This window comes from Pholis gunnellus (assembly GCF_910591455.1).
Source record: "Pholis gunnellus genome assembly, chromosome: 19".
Lineage (NCBI taxonomy): Eukaryota > Metazoa > Chordata > Actinopteri > Perciformes > Pholidae > Pholis > Pholis gunnellus.
This window is the reverse complement of record NC_136546.1, coordinates 10,479,657-10,494,643: the sequence shown is the minus strand read 5'-3', so window position 1 is coordinate 10,494,643 and position 14,987 is coordinate 10,479,657. Positions and strand designations below refer to the sequence as shown.

General features: G+C 39.2%; 1 protein-coding gene across 1 annotated transcript in view; it reads left to right on the top strand.

Moving 5' to 3' along the window:
- Positions 1–3,388: 3,388 nt before the first annotated feature.
- The window catches only part of kcnk3a (potassium channel, subfamily K, member 3a), a gene marked incomplete at both ends in the record, with an annotated part of 30,906 nt that continues 19,307 nt past the window's right edge, over positions 3,389–14,987 (top strand). The window contains one exon of the mRNA XM_079179810.1: positions 3,389–3,671. Coding sequence (XP_079035936.1) covers positions 3,389–3,671 — 283 coding nt within the window. The remainder of the gene's footprint in view (positions 3,672–14,987) is intronic.

Below are 14,987 nucleotides of genomic sequence, written 5' to 3'. Positions count from 1 at the left end.
AATGTTCAAAGATGCTGAATTATTCTGCAGAAATTCTGTTTTGTACTATAGTATTTGAGGACACACCTGCGTATTGTTCCTTTTTTTTCAGCTCAGTTAGAGTCACACATGGTGCCCGGTGACCTGCTTGTCTGTATTGAATCTCTCCTCTTATTACCTGACTGTCTTTGCGTATCACAGAGGACACATTTCAGAAGAGTGCGTCATAAAACCGAAGGCCTGTTCATATGAGAGGCAATGAATCACAACAAAAATCACAGTTTAGAGATGCATAACAAATACACAATGACACTTATTATGTCTGCTGGGGTTTCCTGTCTTCTTGAATCATGTAGTCTCAGATAAAAGTCTCAAATAAATCAAATAAATATTGCAAAGGAATTTACTTTAACAACAAGTAAATACAACGTTGCAGTGTCACATGACATTTACAGTTCTCTGGAGATTCCCTTATTGAAAATGGATGTTTAGTTTTTAGACACCTATTTTGAAGCCACAGAGCATGAATAAAACAACAATAACATCAATATCTAACCAACTTAGTTGTTGTTTTTCCTCAGTGGATAGTCACTATTGGGAACTTTAGCTTTGCAGCGGTGTACTTTTTGGAGGTTTCAAATCTGAACACCCACTAGGTTCAAAGTACATCAAAGCTCTGACTTCAGTGTGGACTTACCAGGCTCTCCAAAATTGCAGTAATGAGGGTCTAGGCTGGATCCCCAGCTCAAACCGCCGGGGGTCAGAACCTGCTACCGGAAAATGTTGTCTAATGGGCCAGTGGCTGCAGGAAGTGATTGCGCTCGTGAGGATGTATTCGTGATTACACAACGGAGGATACTCAAAGAACTGACCGGCCTGCAGCTGATGCCCTGCAGACCAAGGGCCAACATGAGAAACACACATGTTGGTCCTGGCTTTGCTTCGATGCACAGGGGAAAGAGCGATCACTTGAGAGTTCCATGGAGCCAAAGTAACAGCTGTATTCTGTTTCTGTTCACTTTCACACACAAAACCGAGCAAAATGCTAAAACATTTTTCTCATAGAGTGTCCTCCTTTAACATATATTATGCTTAATAATTAATGAATATATATATATATATATACTGTATACAATCAAAAAGCCTTGCATGAGATGTGGTATTAATGCTATTTACAATGCCCTCTTTACCTTCCAAAGAGAATTTTATGAAAGGCCACATTTTTGATCAAAGTGTCATGGATTAATTGATGTATTGATCTGGCCGAGGCTTGCAGCACTCCCGTTAGTGAAGGCAGGATTTATGCGGGCTCAGTCACAGTTGACTTGACTCACCTGGTTATTGAAGCTAGAGCTATTTTTGGCCTGTCTCCCAGTGTGGAACAATTGAAAAGATTGGCCATCAATCAGTCAAAGATTGTGCAGGTGAGGTGCAGTGGAGATGTCATCGTCTGTCACAGGGTGGTAGAACTATGGTTATAGATTTGTGTAATATTAGCTCTTTTATTACTCAAGAAAAAAACATCTGGAGGTTTCAGCAGAGCAACGCTATGGAAATAAGGTCTATGACTCTATGTGTGCAGAAGAAAGCATTTGTTTGGGAGGATAAATCTACAATATTGAAAGAAAAAAAGCACTCAAATCTTATCGGGATTGCCTTGACCTCTTCATAGTCTCCTTGTCAAGCAGTGTCTCCGTCTCTTACTGACATACAACGCATCAGGGAGCCATGACTGGAAACCAGTGACACTGAAGGTCTTGAAATTTGGCCCCAGTTTGACTTTCACTTGACATTTTTGACTCTCTGAGTCATCATCATGTGTTTCTCTTTCAGCTTAGACACACATTAGATTCACTCCACACATACAACACACAAAAAACATACAATATGTGTTTGTTTGACTTTTTTTTACTCTCAAGTTTAAAAAATGGCTTCTGGTTTTGCCTCGATGCACAGGGGAAAGATAAGTCCAAAGAGCGGACATTTGAGAGTTCAATGTAGCTGAAAGTAACAGCTGGGTTCTGTATAAATAGTGGGGAGTCATGTTGAGAGCATCCCTCATAGAGGGAGAACGTTTTTTTTTTATTTGAACAAAAAACAAAAAACCTTCTTACAGCAGTGAATGTGAATGGATATTTGGGCTTTTTACCCCCAGCTGCTCTGCTCAAGTAGCTCAGCGGTCACCAAAACAAAGCTGCTGTATTCTGACATCACTTTGGAATTTATATGATTTTACTCCAAAAAGCAACGAAGTTAATGTTATATCCACTGAGAAGTGACCTCCCTGCCATGTAATACTTTTTTTGGGGTCAGGTTTTAGGGAGTCACAATTATTCACGAGTCGTTTTAGTCAGAAAATATATGTAAATATTGATTGCATAGCTCAAGTTAATACCTTAAATGCCCTTTTTGTGTCATACATTTATTAATTAATGGATAATTATGTAAAACAAGGGAAAAAAGCAAATCCTCACATTTGAATGTTTGGCATGAAAAATTACTTCAGTAATTAATTGACATATATACAATAATATACAGATGCACTAGAGGTAATAAAGGTAATACAAGGGAATTTAATATACCTTAAGACTGTTACTGAGGGTGTAACAAAGAGAGTAAGTAGCAATAATACATTTTTAATTGACTGTTTTAAGGTCATCGTCATTGGATGAACAGTTTTTTGTTGATCAGTTTGTTTGTTGATTGTATGTTAAGGAATTGAGTTGGTTAAAGAATGATCGAGGGATTACACATTTTGGAGGATTTCAAACTTGTTTTAATTGCTGTCTAATTTATGTATTAAAAGATGATGAAAGAGCAGATATACTGTATATACATAGTGCAACATGCTGATATTGTTAAAGTTCACATTCATGCCCGGCCAAACCCCCCAACCAAGAGTACGAATAAATAATCTCCATACCACTGCAGCTAAAATACAACACAATTAAAATGTGCACTTAGTTCACACAGTGGTAGAAGTATTCAGAACTTTAAAGATCTTTAAGTAAAAAGTACAATATATTTGCCTCCAAAATGTAGTGGAGTAGAAGTATTAAGTATAGCATAAAATGAACATACTGCAGGCTACTTGAGTAAATGTACTTCGTAACAACCCAAAGCTGGTCCAATCAGTATTTTAGGGGTTAAACTGTGATTCACACAATTTGAAATGGGAGTGCAGCCAAAGATGGGGTGATGGAGGGGTGGAGGGGGAGGATTCAGCCAGTGGGAGGGAGGGAGGTAAGGAAGGGGGGCGTGGTGCTGAATGAACAGCTCCTCGGCGCATAAAGTAATCAGAGAGCTTCTCTGCTCCGTCAGAGCAGCGGAGCCATGAGCCAGCCGAGCTCCCCGTCCTCCAGACCCGCGCTGACACTCCGCCCGTCCCCCTGACACGCACCACACCACCATGAAGAGGCAAAACGTGAGGACCCTCGCCCTCATCATCTGCACCTTCACCTATTTGATAGTCGGCGCCGCGATCTTCGACGTGCTGGAATCCCGGAAGGAGACGACCCAGAAGGGGGATCTGGACCAGGAGAAAGAGGTTCTGCTCAAGACCTTCAACCTGTCCTCGAAGGACTTTGACATACTGGAGAAGGTGGTGCTGGATTTGAAGCCGCACAAAGCTGGGGTGCAGTGGAAATTCGCCGGCTCGTTTTACTTCGCCATCACAGTGATCACCACCATAGGTAAGACACTGACATTATGTCTCGGAACTTTGGCTTTTATTTTACTGCAACAAAAAAAAAAAAGTTGATATATTTGGTCAAACATCAGTTGCTGATTCATTTGAGGCCAGATGCATGACTGTAAGACCAGATGGCGTAAGCTGTTAGCCAGCTGTTTTAACATCACATCAAGACTAAATCCTGAAAGGAACATCGTAGCAGATACCGCAAACATTTACAATGAATACTTATGGGATCGTTATATTACAATGAGTAATACAGGTTGAGGATATTCATAAACTCAGTGCTCAGTAGCGCACAACAGGTGGAAAGTGGTAGAAATGCCCATATGCTGAAATCAGATATCCTTTCTTGATGAATGGATATTCAGAAAAGTAAAAATAGCAATACTGCAACGTAAATACAAATTCTGCATTTAAAAATAATTATTAATTACTCTAAGTATATAAATAAAAGTACTCATGGTGCAGAACAAATGGCGTCCGTGAGTGTTTTATTATTCTACATTAGCCTATATTGTTGTAAAGCTACATATAATGTTGCTGTTGCAGTTTGTTTGCTTATAGTTTTGTAGGCCTGCTGTGTAGCCTGATCAATAACAATGCATCTTATTTTATAAGAGCATCCTATTGTTTTGTGTAAAATCTGAACGTGCAGAAACTAGCATCTGTAGCTGTCTGACATATGTTTCAAAATGTATAAAAAGTGGAGAAGTAAACATAGAATTAGATGGAAATACTTGAACAAAGTACACAAACCAATGATACTTACTTCAGTACAGCAGCTGGAGACATAGAAAACACGCGGTACGTAACACAATATGACATGCTATAATGATAGCATAGATAGAGGTAATACCATACAATTCCTTATTATTTATAAACTCAACAGTTGCACTATAAATCCCCTACAGCTGTATTTTAATAATATATCATAAAACGATTACACTCTAAAGTCTGATAACATGGCATTAAACTTCCTCTTTACAGGATGATTATATGAGCGACAGCAAAGAAGGTTAAAAATACCATAAATAAAACCATTTTACATAATCTGAGTTAAGTTTATCACATCAGTTTGAAACCCCTGTATTGCAGTGTTAACATGTGTATTGCTTCATGCATACTCCAGAGATATGAGACCTTTTTAAAAAATTGAACCCAGACAAACAGGTTATCATCAGAGCCTTTTATAAGAGGGCATTTTATGGAATTGTGGCATTGAAAGGGGTTGCATCAAAGTCAAAATTGCAGCAGCAAATTAAAGGGCTCATTGAGGACAAGCGTCTCTCCAAGCTCATAACTAAAGGTTGTTTTTGTTGAAGATGTTCCAGGAAACTTAAGTTATGAGACATTCATTTGCCTCTTCTCTTGTGCTCTTACTCATTATTCCTGCTCCAAAAGGTCCTGCAACACCACAAAGCTCCCAGCTCTTTACTCACTTTATCACACAGCGTTTAATCTGAGCCTGTGTGTTATTTAATTTTAACTGCACTCTGCTCTTTGCATAACACTCTGCTTGTAGCTATAACTCCAGAATAGACTTAGTCAGACATGTTAAATATTGGAAAACAAGAGCAACCCAAAAAAAGTATGCATTGTTTTCCTTTGTCTGATAATTTGTCATCTTTAAGTTTCCACCTTTTAAAGCAGCTATATGTAGGTTTTGTAACAGCGACCACTGAGGCCACAGGTGGTAATTACAGGCATTGAATTTGCCTTAATTTCTCTTAAATAAGTTGCTTTGAAGACATCATGTTTACCTGTGACATACTAGAACACAGTGTAACAGGAGCACAAGTAGAAAAAGGGCCATGAAGTCAGCATCTATCTAAAGTTTGCTCACATTAGCCATCATAAACTACTGATCATACCAAACCAAGTAAGACTGAAGTGGCAAAATACTTTGATAAATATGGCATTTTACTGCTTATGAATTCAGCTATTTATTTATTAAAGGGAGATTGTGTTTTTATTCTTATTTAAGTCCCATTGTCTCGCTTTAACATCTCCTTTTCATCCCCTAAAAAGCCGTCCAAACTACCTCCTATCTGAGTCTTCCACCTGTGTTGAGTGGCCGGGGTAGTTGTCAGTAGTGACCTGTGACTTGTAACCCTATCAGATGGAGGCCACTAATTGTTCTCTAACCCAAGCCCGGGTGTCTGTAACCGCATTTTGTAATTGTGAGCCCAGAGGCTGCTACAAACACAGTAATTGGCGTCTCAGCCTGCCATTACGTATTAATGACAACACCAGACCCTCGCTGTTCCGTTGTCCTCCTGGCACACAACATTAACACTGTAGATACTGTACTGTACACTCAATATCATGCAGCCATGACTTGAAGTGAGGTCCAAATGCTGAGCCACGATACTAGGGTGAACCTTTTGAAGCTTTTATTTGAAGCTAAATCTGAGCCACAGATGTGATTTGTTAAAATTGTTCTCATGATAAAAGAAAGGACGAAACTATGTATGTCACCAACCAAAATACAAGAATAGACATGAACCTCTTATTTCCTGTCATATTCTTTGAGATTATTCATAAAGTCATTTTAAAAATGAGGCCTCAGGACATTCAGATCCAACACAGGACACCCCTAGGGACCAGAGTGCTAGAGATGATGTAAAAACATGACATGATGTTCTCTGTATGAAAAATCTAGTAAAACAGGTAACAAGTCAGTCTGAAGCCGACTATTCTGAAATTCATATTGTAACACATTGGGTACCCACATGAGAACACATCATTTCCTGGGAAGCTATGACCACATTTTAATATTTCTAAAATGCACAACCGCCAGTGAACCAACTTACACATGACAAGATCTGGCCCAAGCATGCTCTACTAATAATTTAACATAAGTAATGGAGGGAGGAGAAGTCATCACTTTCCACAGAGGAAAGAGGAGGCAGAGGGCAGGGTGTCTATTTACTCTCCAAGTGTGGAGGGGGGGGAGGATGTGATGTTTGTGAGAAACATCACAAGGGGAGAATAAATGAGAAAGCGCTTTCCAGGTGGAAGGAGTGGATAAAAGTCTGGCGCTCAGGAAAGGTGTCCTCTTGGGTACAAACTCAGTGAACCACTTCCAGGCGTGCACATCTCGTCATCGCTACATATGCGGATGACACGTTGAACTCACCGCCCAGGCTGCTGTTCAAGGTTAGCTACAGACCACATAGAGGACACATGGCACACTGTCTTACAAATATGACATGGCTCATATCTTCTGTGTGCTATCGGATATGAAGTATGACGTCTGATAAGGGCAGGATCATGTTGTGTTATTCTTCTTGGGCAGCTGGCTTGTGTTTGTTTTTGTTCATCACACGCTGACATACATGCCATTTTGTGTAACACACAATATCATATAACAGTATGTTTACACAAACCTATGCAAATCTAATTACACACACACACAAAACAATTTTTTTTTCACTTACTTAGGGTAGTATCAAGTCATGCAGAAGGTTTTGAGTGACAGTGACATTTCTTCTTCCAACCCCAACTCAATGGAGGTGAATGGAATTCTAGTATTGAAAAATGACGTACATAACACGATCTCCTTCCAGAAACAGACCTCTCTATTAACAGTATTGATTGGAACAACTGTCTTGCAAAGGAATTGTTGCAGCGTATTGCATAGCATACTGGATGATGATGCGCCTCACAATCACCGGGTCGAACACCAACGTTCAGTGCTAAGAAGTAAGAAGTAGTTTTTCTAGAGAGGCAGAAAGTAAGGGTGTAGCGGTGAGGGTGGTGGATGGGGGAGTAGCACGTCAGACTTTGAAAAACCTGCAGTTCACATTTAGTTAACTTTATAGTTTAGTCTAGTTAATCTTTAGTAACCTTGCCGTTACTTACCTTACTAAACATTGCCATATATCTTTAAATACATTTTTTCTAGAACCACAATCTTTCCTTTAGCTTAACTATACCGTGGTTGTGCAGGTATTGCAGTAAACACATCGTCCAGTATTGATGTTTTTGTATTTTTTTAACTCATGTTCACACAGTTGTGTTTATTACAGTATTTTAGCAGCAAATTTTAAAGGGTCGGTTCACACAAATTTAAAAGAAAGTTATCTCTAGCTGTGTCTAGCTAAGCAGCTTTCATTTTGTCTGTCCAAGATTTTAGATATCTGTCTCTGCGGTTTCTGCCAAATTCAATGGAGGTGGATAGAATTTAGTTTTGTAATTACGCTCTAGTCTTTTAAAAAAAGCATGTGTTCTGTGGATTATCCAGATTAATAAGGACAATGATTATTGATGTTAACATTTTTTAAATAATAGTCATTTTTTAAAGGAACAACCAAAACAGTTACAAATCACCAGGAGCAAGTGATACACTATGTTTCTTCGTAAGTTGGGTGAACTGACCCTTTAACTACTAACTGATCGAGTTCTTTAAAGTTGTGGAGAATAAATCTAACAAAAGGTTACTTTTTGACTTCTGACCTCTAATATCTACTCTCTGAAGTCATCATCCTTCCTCTTGGCTCATAAACAAAACGTGTTTCTTTTCTTTTTTAGGAAGGACCCTTTAAAGTCACCATATGGTTGTGGTTAGAAAAACAAATCCCTCCTGGATTTTTATTATTGTGAATCACCTCTTGTTAAATACATGATGTTCAAAGATCATTTGGCATCTTTCAGATTAGGTAGACATGACCTCAGTGTTTTCCATAGAAGAGCTCATCGCTTGTAGTCTGTGAGACTTCATAATTGTAGAGAGAGGAAGTAAGTACAGATGCATTCAGGGCATGCAATCCATACGAGTCGCTATACTCCCAACAGGTAGCATCCAGTCACTGTTAAAGCCTTGGACTCTGTGAGGAAAATCTGCTGGTTGGTTTGCGGGCAACACTCCTTTTTATCATTTTAAAAGTGGCTTGGATCAGAGAGCTGAAGCCCTTCCAGCTCTGGTTTAGTTGCTCCGTCACCAGCAGTGCATCCGTTGTTGATGTACTGGAAAGCTACCAAGTGTGGAAGCACATTAGTGTGTGAACGTGTAGCAGGCTGTCGCTGAAAAAGCGCCGCAAATCCCCTCTGGGTCTGTGCATTTAACGTTGCTATATGTGGACTTGCAATGAATAAAATATCTGATCATTTTTCTATTTTTACATTGACTTTGATTTGGCACCAGCCGTTTGAATCATTGACAGCCGTTGAATAATTAGAGGTCATATCCTGAATTATTGATGGTAATTACTTACATTAGTCTCATCATTATTATTCAGTCAGCTTAAGTAAGTGGTTGAGTGCACAGAGAATATAACTCTTACCAGCTATATTCCACACGGACCCCTATCAGCACCAGACAGACAGACAGAGGGAGATACGTACGTCAGCACTTCTCAGAGAGCGTCGGGCAAGGTGACGATACAAATAAATATACAGCTGCATTGCACTCAGTCATCTAGTGATATATTGGTGTCATTAGTGAGACAATAGAGATGCTTCTATGGGGTTTCTCTGTATGAAGGTATGGGGGGAAAGTGCTTCAATCAAAAGCTTTTCATTCAACATATATAAACATAAACGTGCTGTAGCTTTTTTCAAGTATAATCACATCAAACAGAATGAAGACCATTCTTAGACTTTTCTCATCTGTCTGTAATGGAAGTGGATTGTAACACATTTTTTCTACCCAGACAGCGAACCCTTCAAACTTTTGCGATCCTCTGACTTTTCCTCTGGCGCTACCATGAGTTTCACATTTGTGGTTCAGAGAGAAATGTCTCGACAACTTCATTCATGCGCCACTCAGGATTAATTGCAATCATTTTGGTAATCCTTTAACGTTCATCAAGCGCCACAATCAGGTCAAAATTTGAATTGGTCCACCTCTTTTGTTTATGACCAAATACCTGCAAAACTATTCACATTATTGTGCTAATAATATAGTAAATGGCATAGAGATGGTAACATGCTCACCATTACATCTACTAAACACCAGCATGTTTGCATTCTCATTGTTAGCATGTTGCTAGTGTTACCATTTAGTTTAAAGCACCACTGGGCCTTACAGCCACACAGTTGTTCCCAGTGCAGTTTTTTTGTGTGTTGTTTTATGATAAAGACCAGAGCTCAGCTACTTATTGAAGTTCTTCTATTCAGATGAACAAGCCAAGAAATACCGTAGAGGCTTTTTTTCTTTCATGGAACATTTTTTTTTTTTATGTGTGTGTGAGAAAGTGACAACAAAAAAAGTACAGACAAGAACATGAACTCACAAACAGCTATGGGGATAATACAAAGTAAAACAGATGACAAAAACAAACTGGGGCAAAAGCAATTCATGGCACATCTTGGAACAACAGCGTTCTCAGTAGTCGTGTTTCCATTCACATGTTCTCTTGTGCATTTTGAAGTATTGCATTAGAAATGCTGAATGGAAACTGCAAAAATCTACAACACTTTTTGCCTTTGTCCAAAAACAGTTGATGCGCTAAGTGGATTATGGAAACGCCTTTGCTGAATAAGTTCTGACGTAGTGAACGAATGACTCACAGGACTGATCAGCGGCTTCTGCTGTCTGCGTCTTCTTGGATATTCTCATAATGTGCAAATGCTTGTCTTCATCTCCTGACAGCATGACACTTGGCCAACAGTAGCTGACATGAAAGGACTATGTAAATTTGCCCAATTGAATCCAATTCCTGAGGACTCTCTCCATATTGTTCTCGTAGATGAGTAGATGACTTGTTTTGTTTCCAGATGGCAACTGCTACTTCTTCTACTCTGTTTGGCGGATTACAGACATGCCTAGCCTAGCCTAGCCTAGCCTAACTTCTGACCAGTTTATTTGCTCCAAACTAGATGATGGAAAGGTTCCTTATTCCCACTTCTTTTTTTTGCAATATTTCCAAAAGCTCATCAAAATTCGCTTGACAATTGATTGGAAACATGGCTACTGACACCTCTAAAAACTCAGTATTTAGAATTGTTTAAAAATTGCAAAAAATTAAATTAAATTGGAAGTGCTTCATGCAGCCTATCTTTAATGAATAAATTGAGAAGTAATGGTATATAATCAACCAGAGCCGTTTCAGTTTACAGTTTAATTGGATTAAGGAATTGATCCCGGCACTGCTGTGTAGCTGCTGCTGTGTTTTAGGGGATTTGGGAGATAAGGTAACTGTAACTCTCTCTGGTGCTTGCTTACAAGGGCCCTAAAATTACCTTGCATAACCCAATGTTGTGCTCTGCAGTGAACCGCTGTCCTCCTCAATTATCATGCAGACACACTGAGATGTAATGTGACATAAAGCTGTTGTTGTAAAAATTCAAAATGTTCACGAAAGAAAAGGATAGCTCTGTTTTTTGTTTTTGTTCTTTTTATTACAAAACAGACTTTAACCAGGTTGTAAGATCACAAATTACACAGGATGAACGGTATGACATTTATGTGCATGTTAGCAATATGTTAATTAAGAAAGAAAAGTGGACAGTCATTGACTCAGTGTTGCCTCGAGCTGACGGGATGACTAATGTTTGATTGACTCTTTGTGGGATTTGCCCGTCTTACAGTTTGTGTCACTAAGGTTACAAGAAGATCACAGACTGCATAATAAAGACGGCTATAACTGTCCAGCCGAGTTAGACACACTGGTCACGATAGGTGAAGGGGTAAGGAACAAAGGTAACGTCCATTCAGACGTAATTTAAAACAGTGCTGAGCAAGTTGACATGCTGGCAGGTGTGGAAATTGAAATCTACTGTAATGATTATAAATGTCATGGAGGTAAGATGTGTCAAGTCGGCTTCTCTGGATGGAGCGCTCATCCACTGCTGATTAGGATCATTGTTTACAACCTTTTTGGCTCCTTACCCTGTGGAATGATACGTGGTGTTACCATATGGCAACAGTAGCTTTATCTCAATTCTACTAAAAGTTATTAAATAAAATACACATTTTACTGTTGTAGAAAGGGGGCCTTCTACTTTGACATGACAAATACTTGATTACATCACATGATCTTCTCTGCACTTCCTTTTTCTGTGGACACGTGACACTGGGAAGGTTAATGATCTAAAGCACCCAAAGTTGACTAATTGTTCAATATTTATGCAAATTTCCCCCAAGAAAAGAAATGATTGGGGGTAAGTTGACTTTGAATTTTCATAATTAAAACCAGTTTAGATGTGGTCATTTTTTATTAATTATTAATTTGTTTCTATATAGCAACTATGTTATATGGGAATATGTAAGTGAACTGTGTGCATTCAGCCTGTTGAACTGCATAGGACTAGGCTACTCTGAGATGTTTCTTCAAATAACATTTTGCAATTTCAGTCATTTTGTAAGTGTACCTTATTATCTGGATTATAAATTATATCACTGGGTATTTTAAACAGAGGGATCAAGGTGTACAACACAATAAAGGGGAGACCAACATGAGCTGTTGTCCATGGGGAAACCACAGCTTTGTGCCACCTGATCCGGTCAGAAGAGACAACTCAGACCACGGGCCATGCAAGCTAACGAGAAGGGAAGATGTAAAATGCCGGGATGCAAGGCATTGTGAGGAGCAGGTGCTGCAAGGGTGCCGTTTTTCTTTGCTTCACTCGAGAGAGGAATTGTGTCTTCGACTTGGAAATTGGGTTAACATGGAAAAGGTTATGTAAATTTGACTGAAAAACACGTTGAAGATGACTGAATGAAGTGAATGATTTTGAATGAAAATTATTAAATTAAATTTGATGGGACTTTCCACAATTGCGCATTGTTGCAATATGGCAACATCCTTATTTATTAATGACCTTGCAACCCCTAATATCTATCTTGTGACCCCTTGAACTCTCACTCTTTTACGGTGGATAACCGTCCATCTTCCCGCTGTGATCAATGAAAATTGACTGTGATTACGTAAGACAATAGAATACCGCTACTAGCGATGGCACCGAGACAAACACATTGTGATCTCACAGAAATACGTGAAATGACCACGATCTCTACAGCACATTACCTGGTGGTGGTACAGATTGTGTTTAGACTCATTGTTTCGCACGGAACATGAACACCAGTCTTCAGGTGAGAAAACTGAGCTTGACCCACCCATCCACACTCACATACACCAACCTCCTCTCTACAGGGACTTTGTTTAAAAATGTATTTCTGTTGAACCTGTGAATTCACACCATGAAGAAGGATCCTGATTGATTTTCCATTGGCATTGTTTCCATGGTGCCGGCATGTAATTTCAACGCATTCCGTGCCACAGCCACGTAATGTGTTGTTAACGTGTCATGGTCATTTCGCGTATCTCTGTGAGATCAGATTGAACAGGTTTGAAGCCTGTCCTCTCACCATGTGCTGGTTCAGGTTACCAACTGGCCAAAATCCCATGATTTATTTTTGTTTACACCTGAAACCAGACAATAATTATAAAGGAGATGAATGCAACTTTTGACTTTGTTGATTTGTTTAACATAGTTTACTACAGTTTCTGAGTTTACTAAGTGGACCTGAATGAGCAATAAACTTAAATAAAGACGGCAGCGCTCCAGTAAAGTGTATTCGTGATCATATTTATTGTTCTGGAGTTATTGAATAGGATAAATATTACAGAGCTACCAAGTAAAACACACCGACACCTCCATCAGCGAACAGTTGTATAAATAATTAGACAGAAAGCAAACAAATCCCTGTGTGACAAAGTGTTTAATGGATATTGCATGTTATTTCCAGTGCTTGCAACATTCAGTCTCTTTAATTAAAAGCGCCTTAACAGTATTGCTTAGATTTTAGCATCAAAGGACCCAATTTCACTGAGCTGTGGGTCCAAAGTGAGTGTTCAGAGAGAAATGTTGAAACAGCTATTATTGGCTGAGAAAGCTTGCTGCTGTTCTGGATCAGAAGGAGTAACGTCTGAGAAAGTTGACAGAAGTGACTCTCATTGCTGCTGCTGCTCCGTTCACATGACCAGCGAATGTTTACCTATTGTACGTCTGCTTTATGCTCCGCTGCCTCAATGGAAAGTTGAACGCTTGCCTGACTCACTAAACAAAACACGACTTTGTATTTATTAGACTTCATAATCCAGCGGGGGCTGACTGGAGTTTAACCAAATAAAATAGTAAACAGTAGTGAGATCTGGAACTCTTTCACTTGAAGTCTCCTACTGATTTTCTTCCAAAGTATAAATATACACTGAATGACATGTAAAGTCTCTGCTATACTGTGGCAAACTGACTCCTGTGAGGATTATTTGACCAGAAATGAGAACCCCTTTCTCTGAATAGCCTATAATCTCATATCCCGGAATATTGAATTATGTGGGACTCTACAACACAGAGCTTTCAGTGTTGGCTGGACACAGTTGCTTGATTTAATAGGACCATTTGTTTCCTACTGATGGAGTAAATCTTTAAAAATGTATTCATTATATGTATTTTTAAAGCTAAACAATTGCACAAAAATCAGCTTGCACTGTTGTTTCTAGCAAACGTTACTGAAACCCGAGTAAATAGTGTTTTGTTTGGGGACTATTTTTAGCAGCGGATTAACACACATTTAATCAGCTCCAATTAAAGTAGAGTGCCCATGTGCATTGGAAGGTGTGATGTGATGATGTAAGATATCATAAATCTTGTTAGGAGGATCAATTCATTGTTGGTCTTTTCACCAGACTGATGCTGGAATGTATTTCCATGGTCTACATTTGTGCGCATGATATATCATTTTGGTGTTTTTCCATGAACAATAGCAAAGATCAGAAGTGACTGACTGAAGGCCAAAGGAAAAAGTGTTTCAGTGCACCGTGAGACTGAGTGGCTGTGGAAGTGCCATGGGGCTGTGTCACTGTGTTTCTTCTCTTGACCTGAAAAGGAAAGGTATTGGAAACGTGTTCAGTGTGCAGACAGTTCAGCTGGGATATGATTCCAGGAACAATGCTGGTAACAAGTCATTGTTGCTCTTTGCTTCTGCAGCAGAGTATGACGCAGAGAGAGAGAGGCTTTACAAGGAAAGTTCAGGATCAAACAAACCTTTCGCTCAGTGTTGCTTATTAGGAAGGTTTCCACCAAAATGGGAAACTTGTCCTTTGATTTGGCAGGTTGTGATAATTTGGGCTATTTATCAGGCCCCCTTTTCTCCTATAATGAAGCCCCATTCAGACATTCACCCTTTTGTGTAAATCTGATGGAGCATTAACATGTTGGTCTGATGTCTGAATAAGCACCCTGCACACTTATTGACAGGAAGAGTGGAACAGGTGGACTTGCAGGTCACCAAAAATTGAGGAAATTCATCTTTATTCATGAATCATCACAGAACAACAACAAAGATCCAGTAAGAGTGGACTGAAAA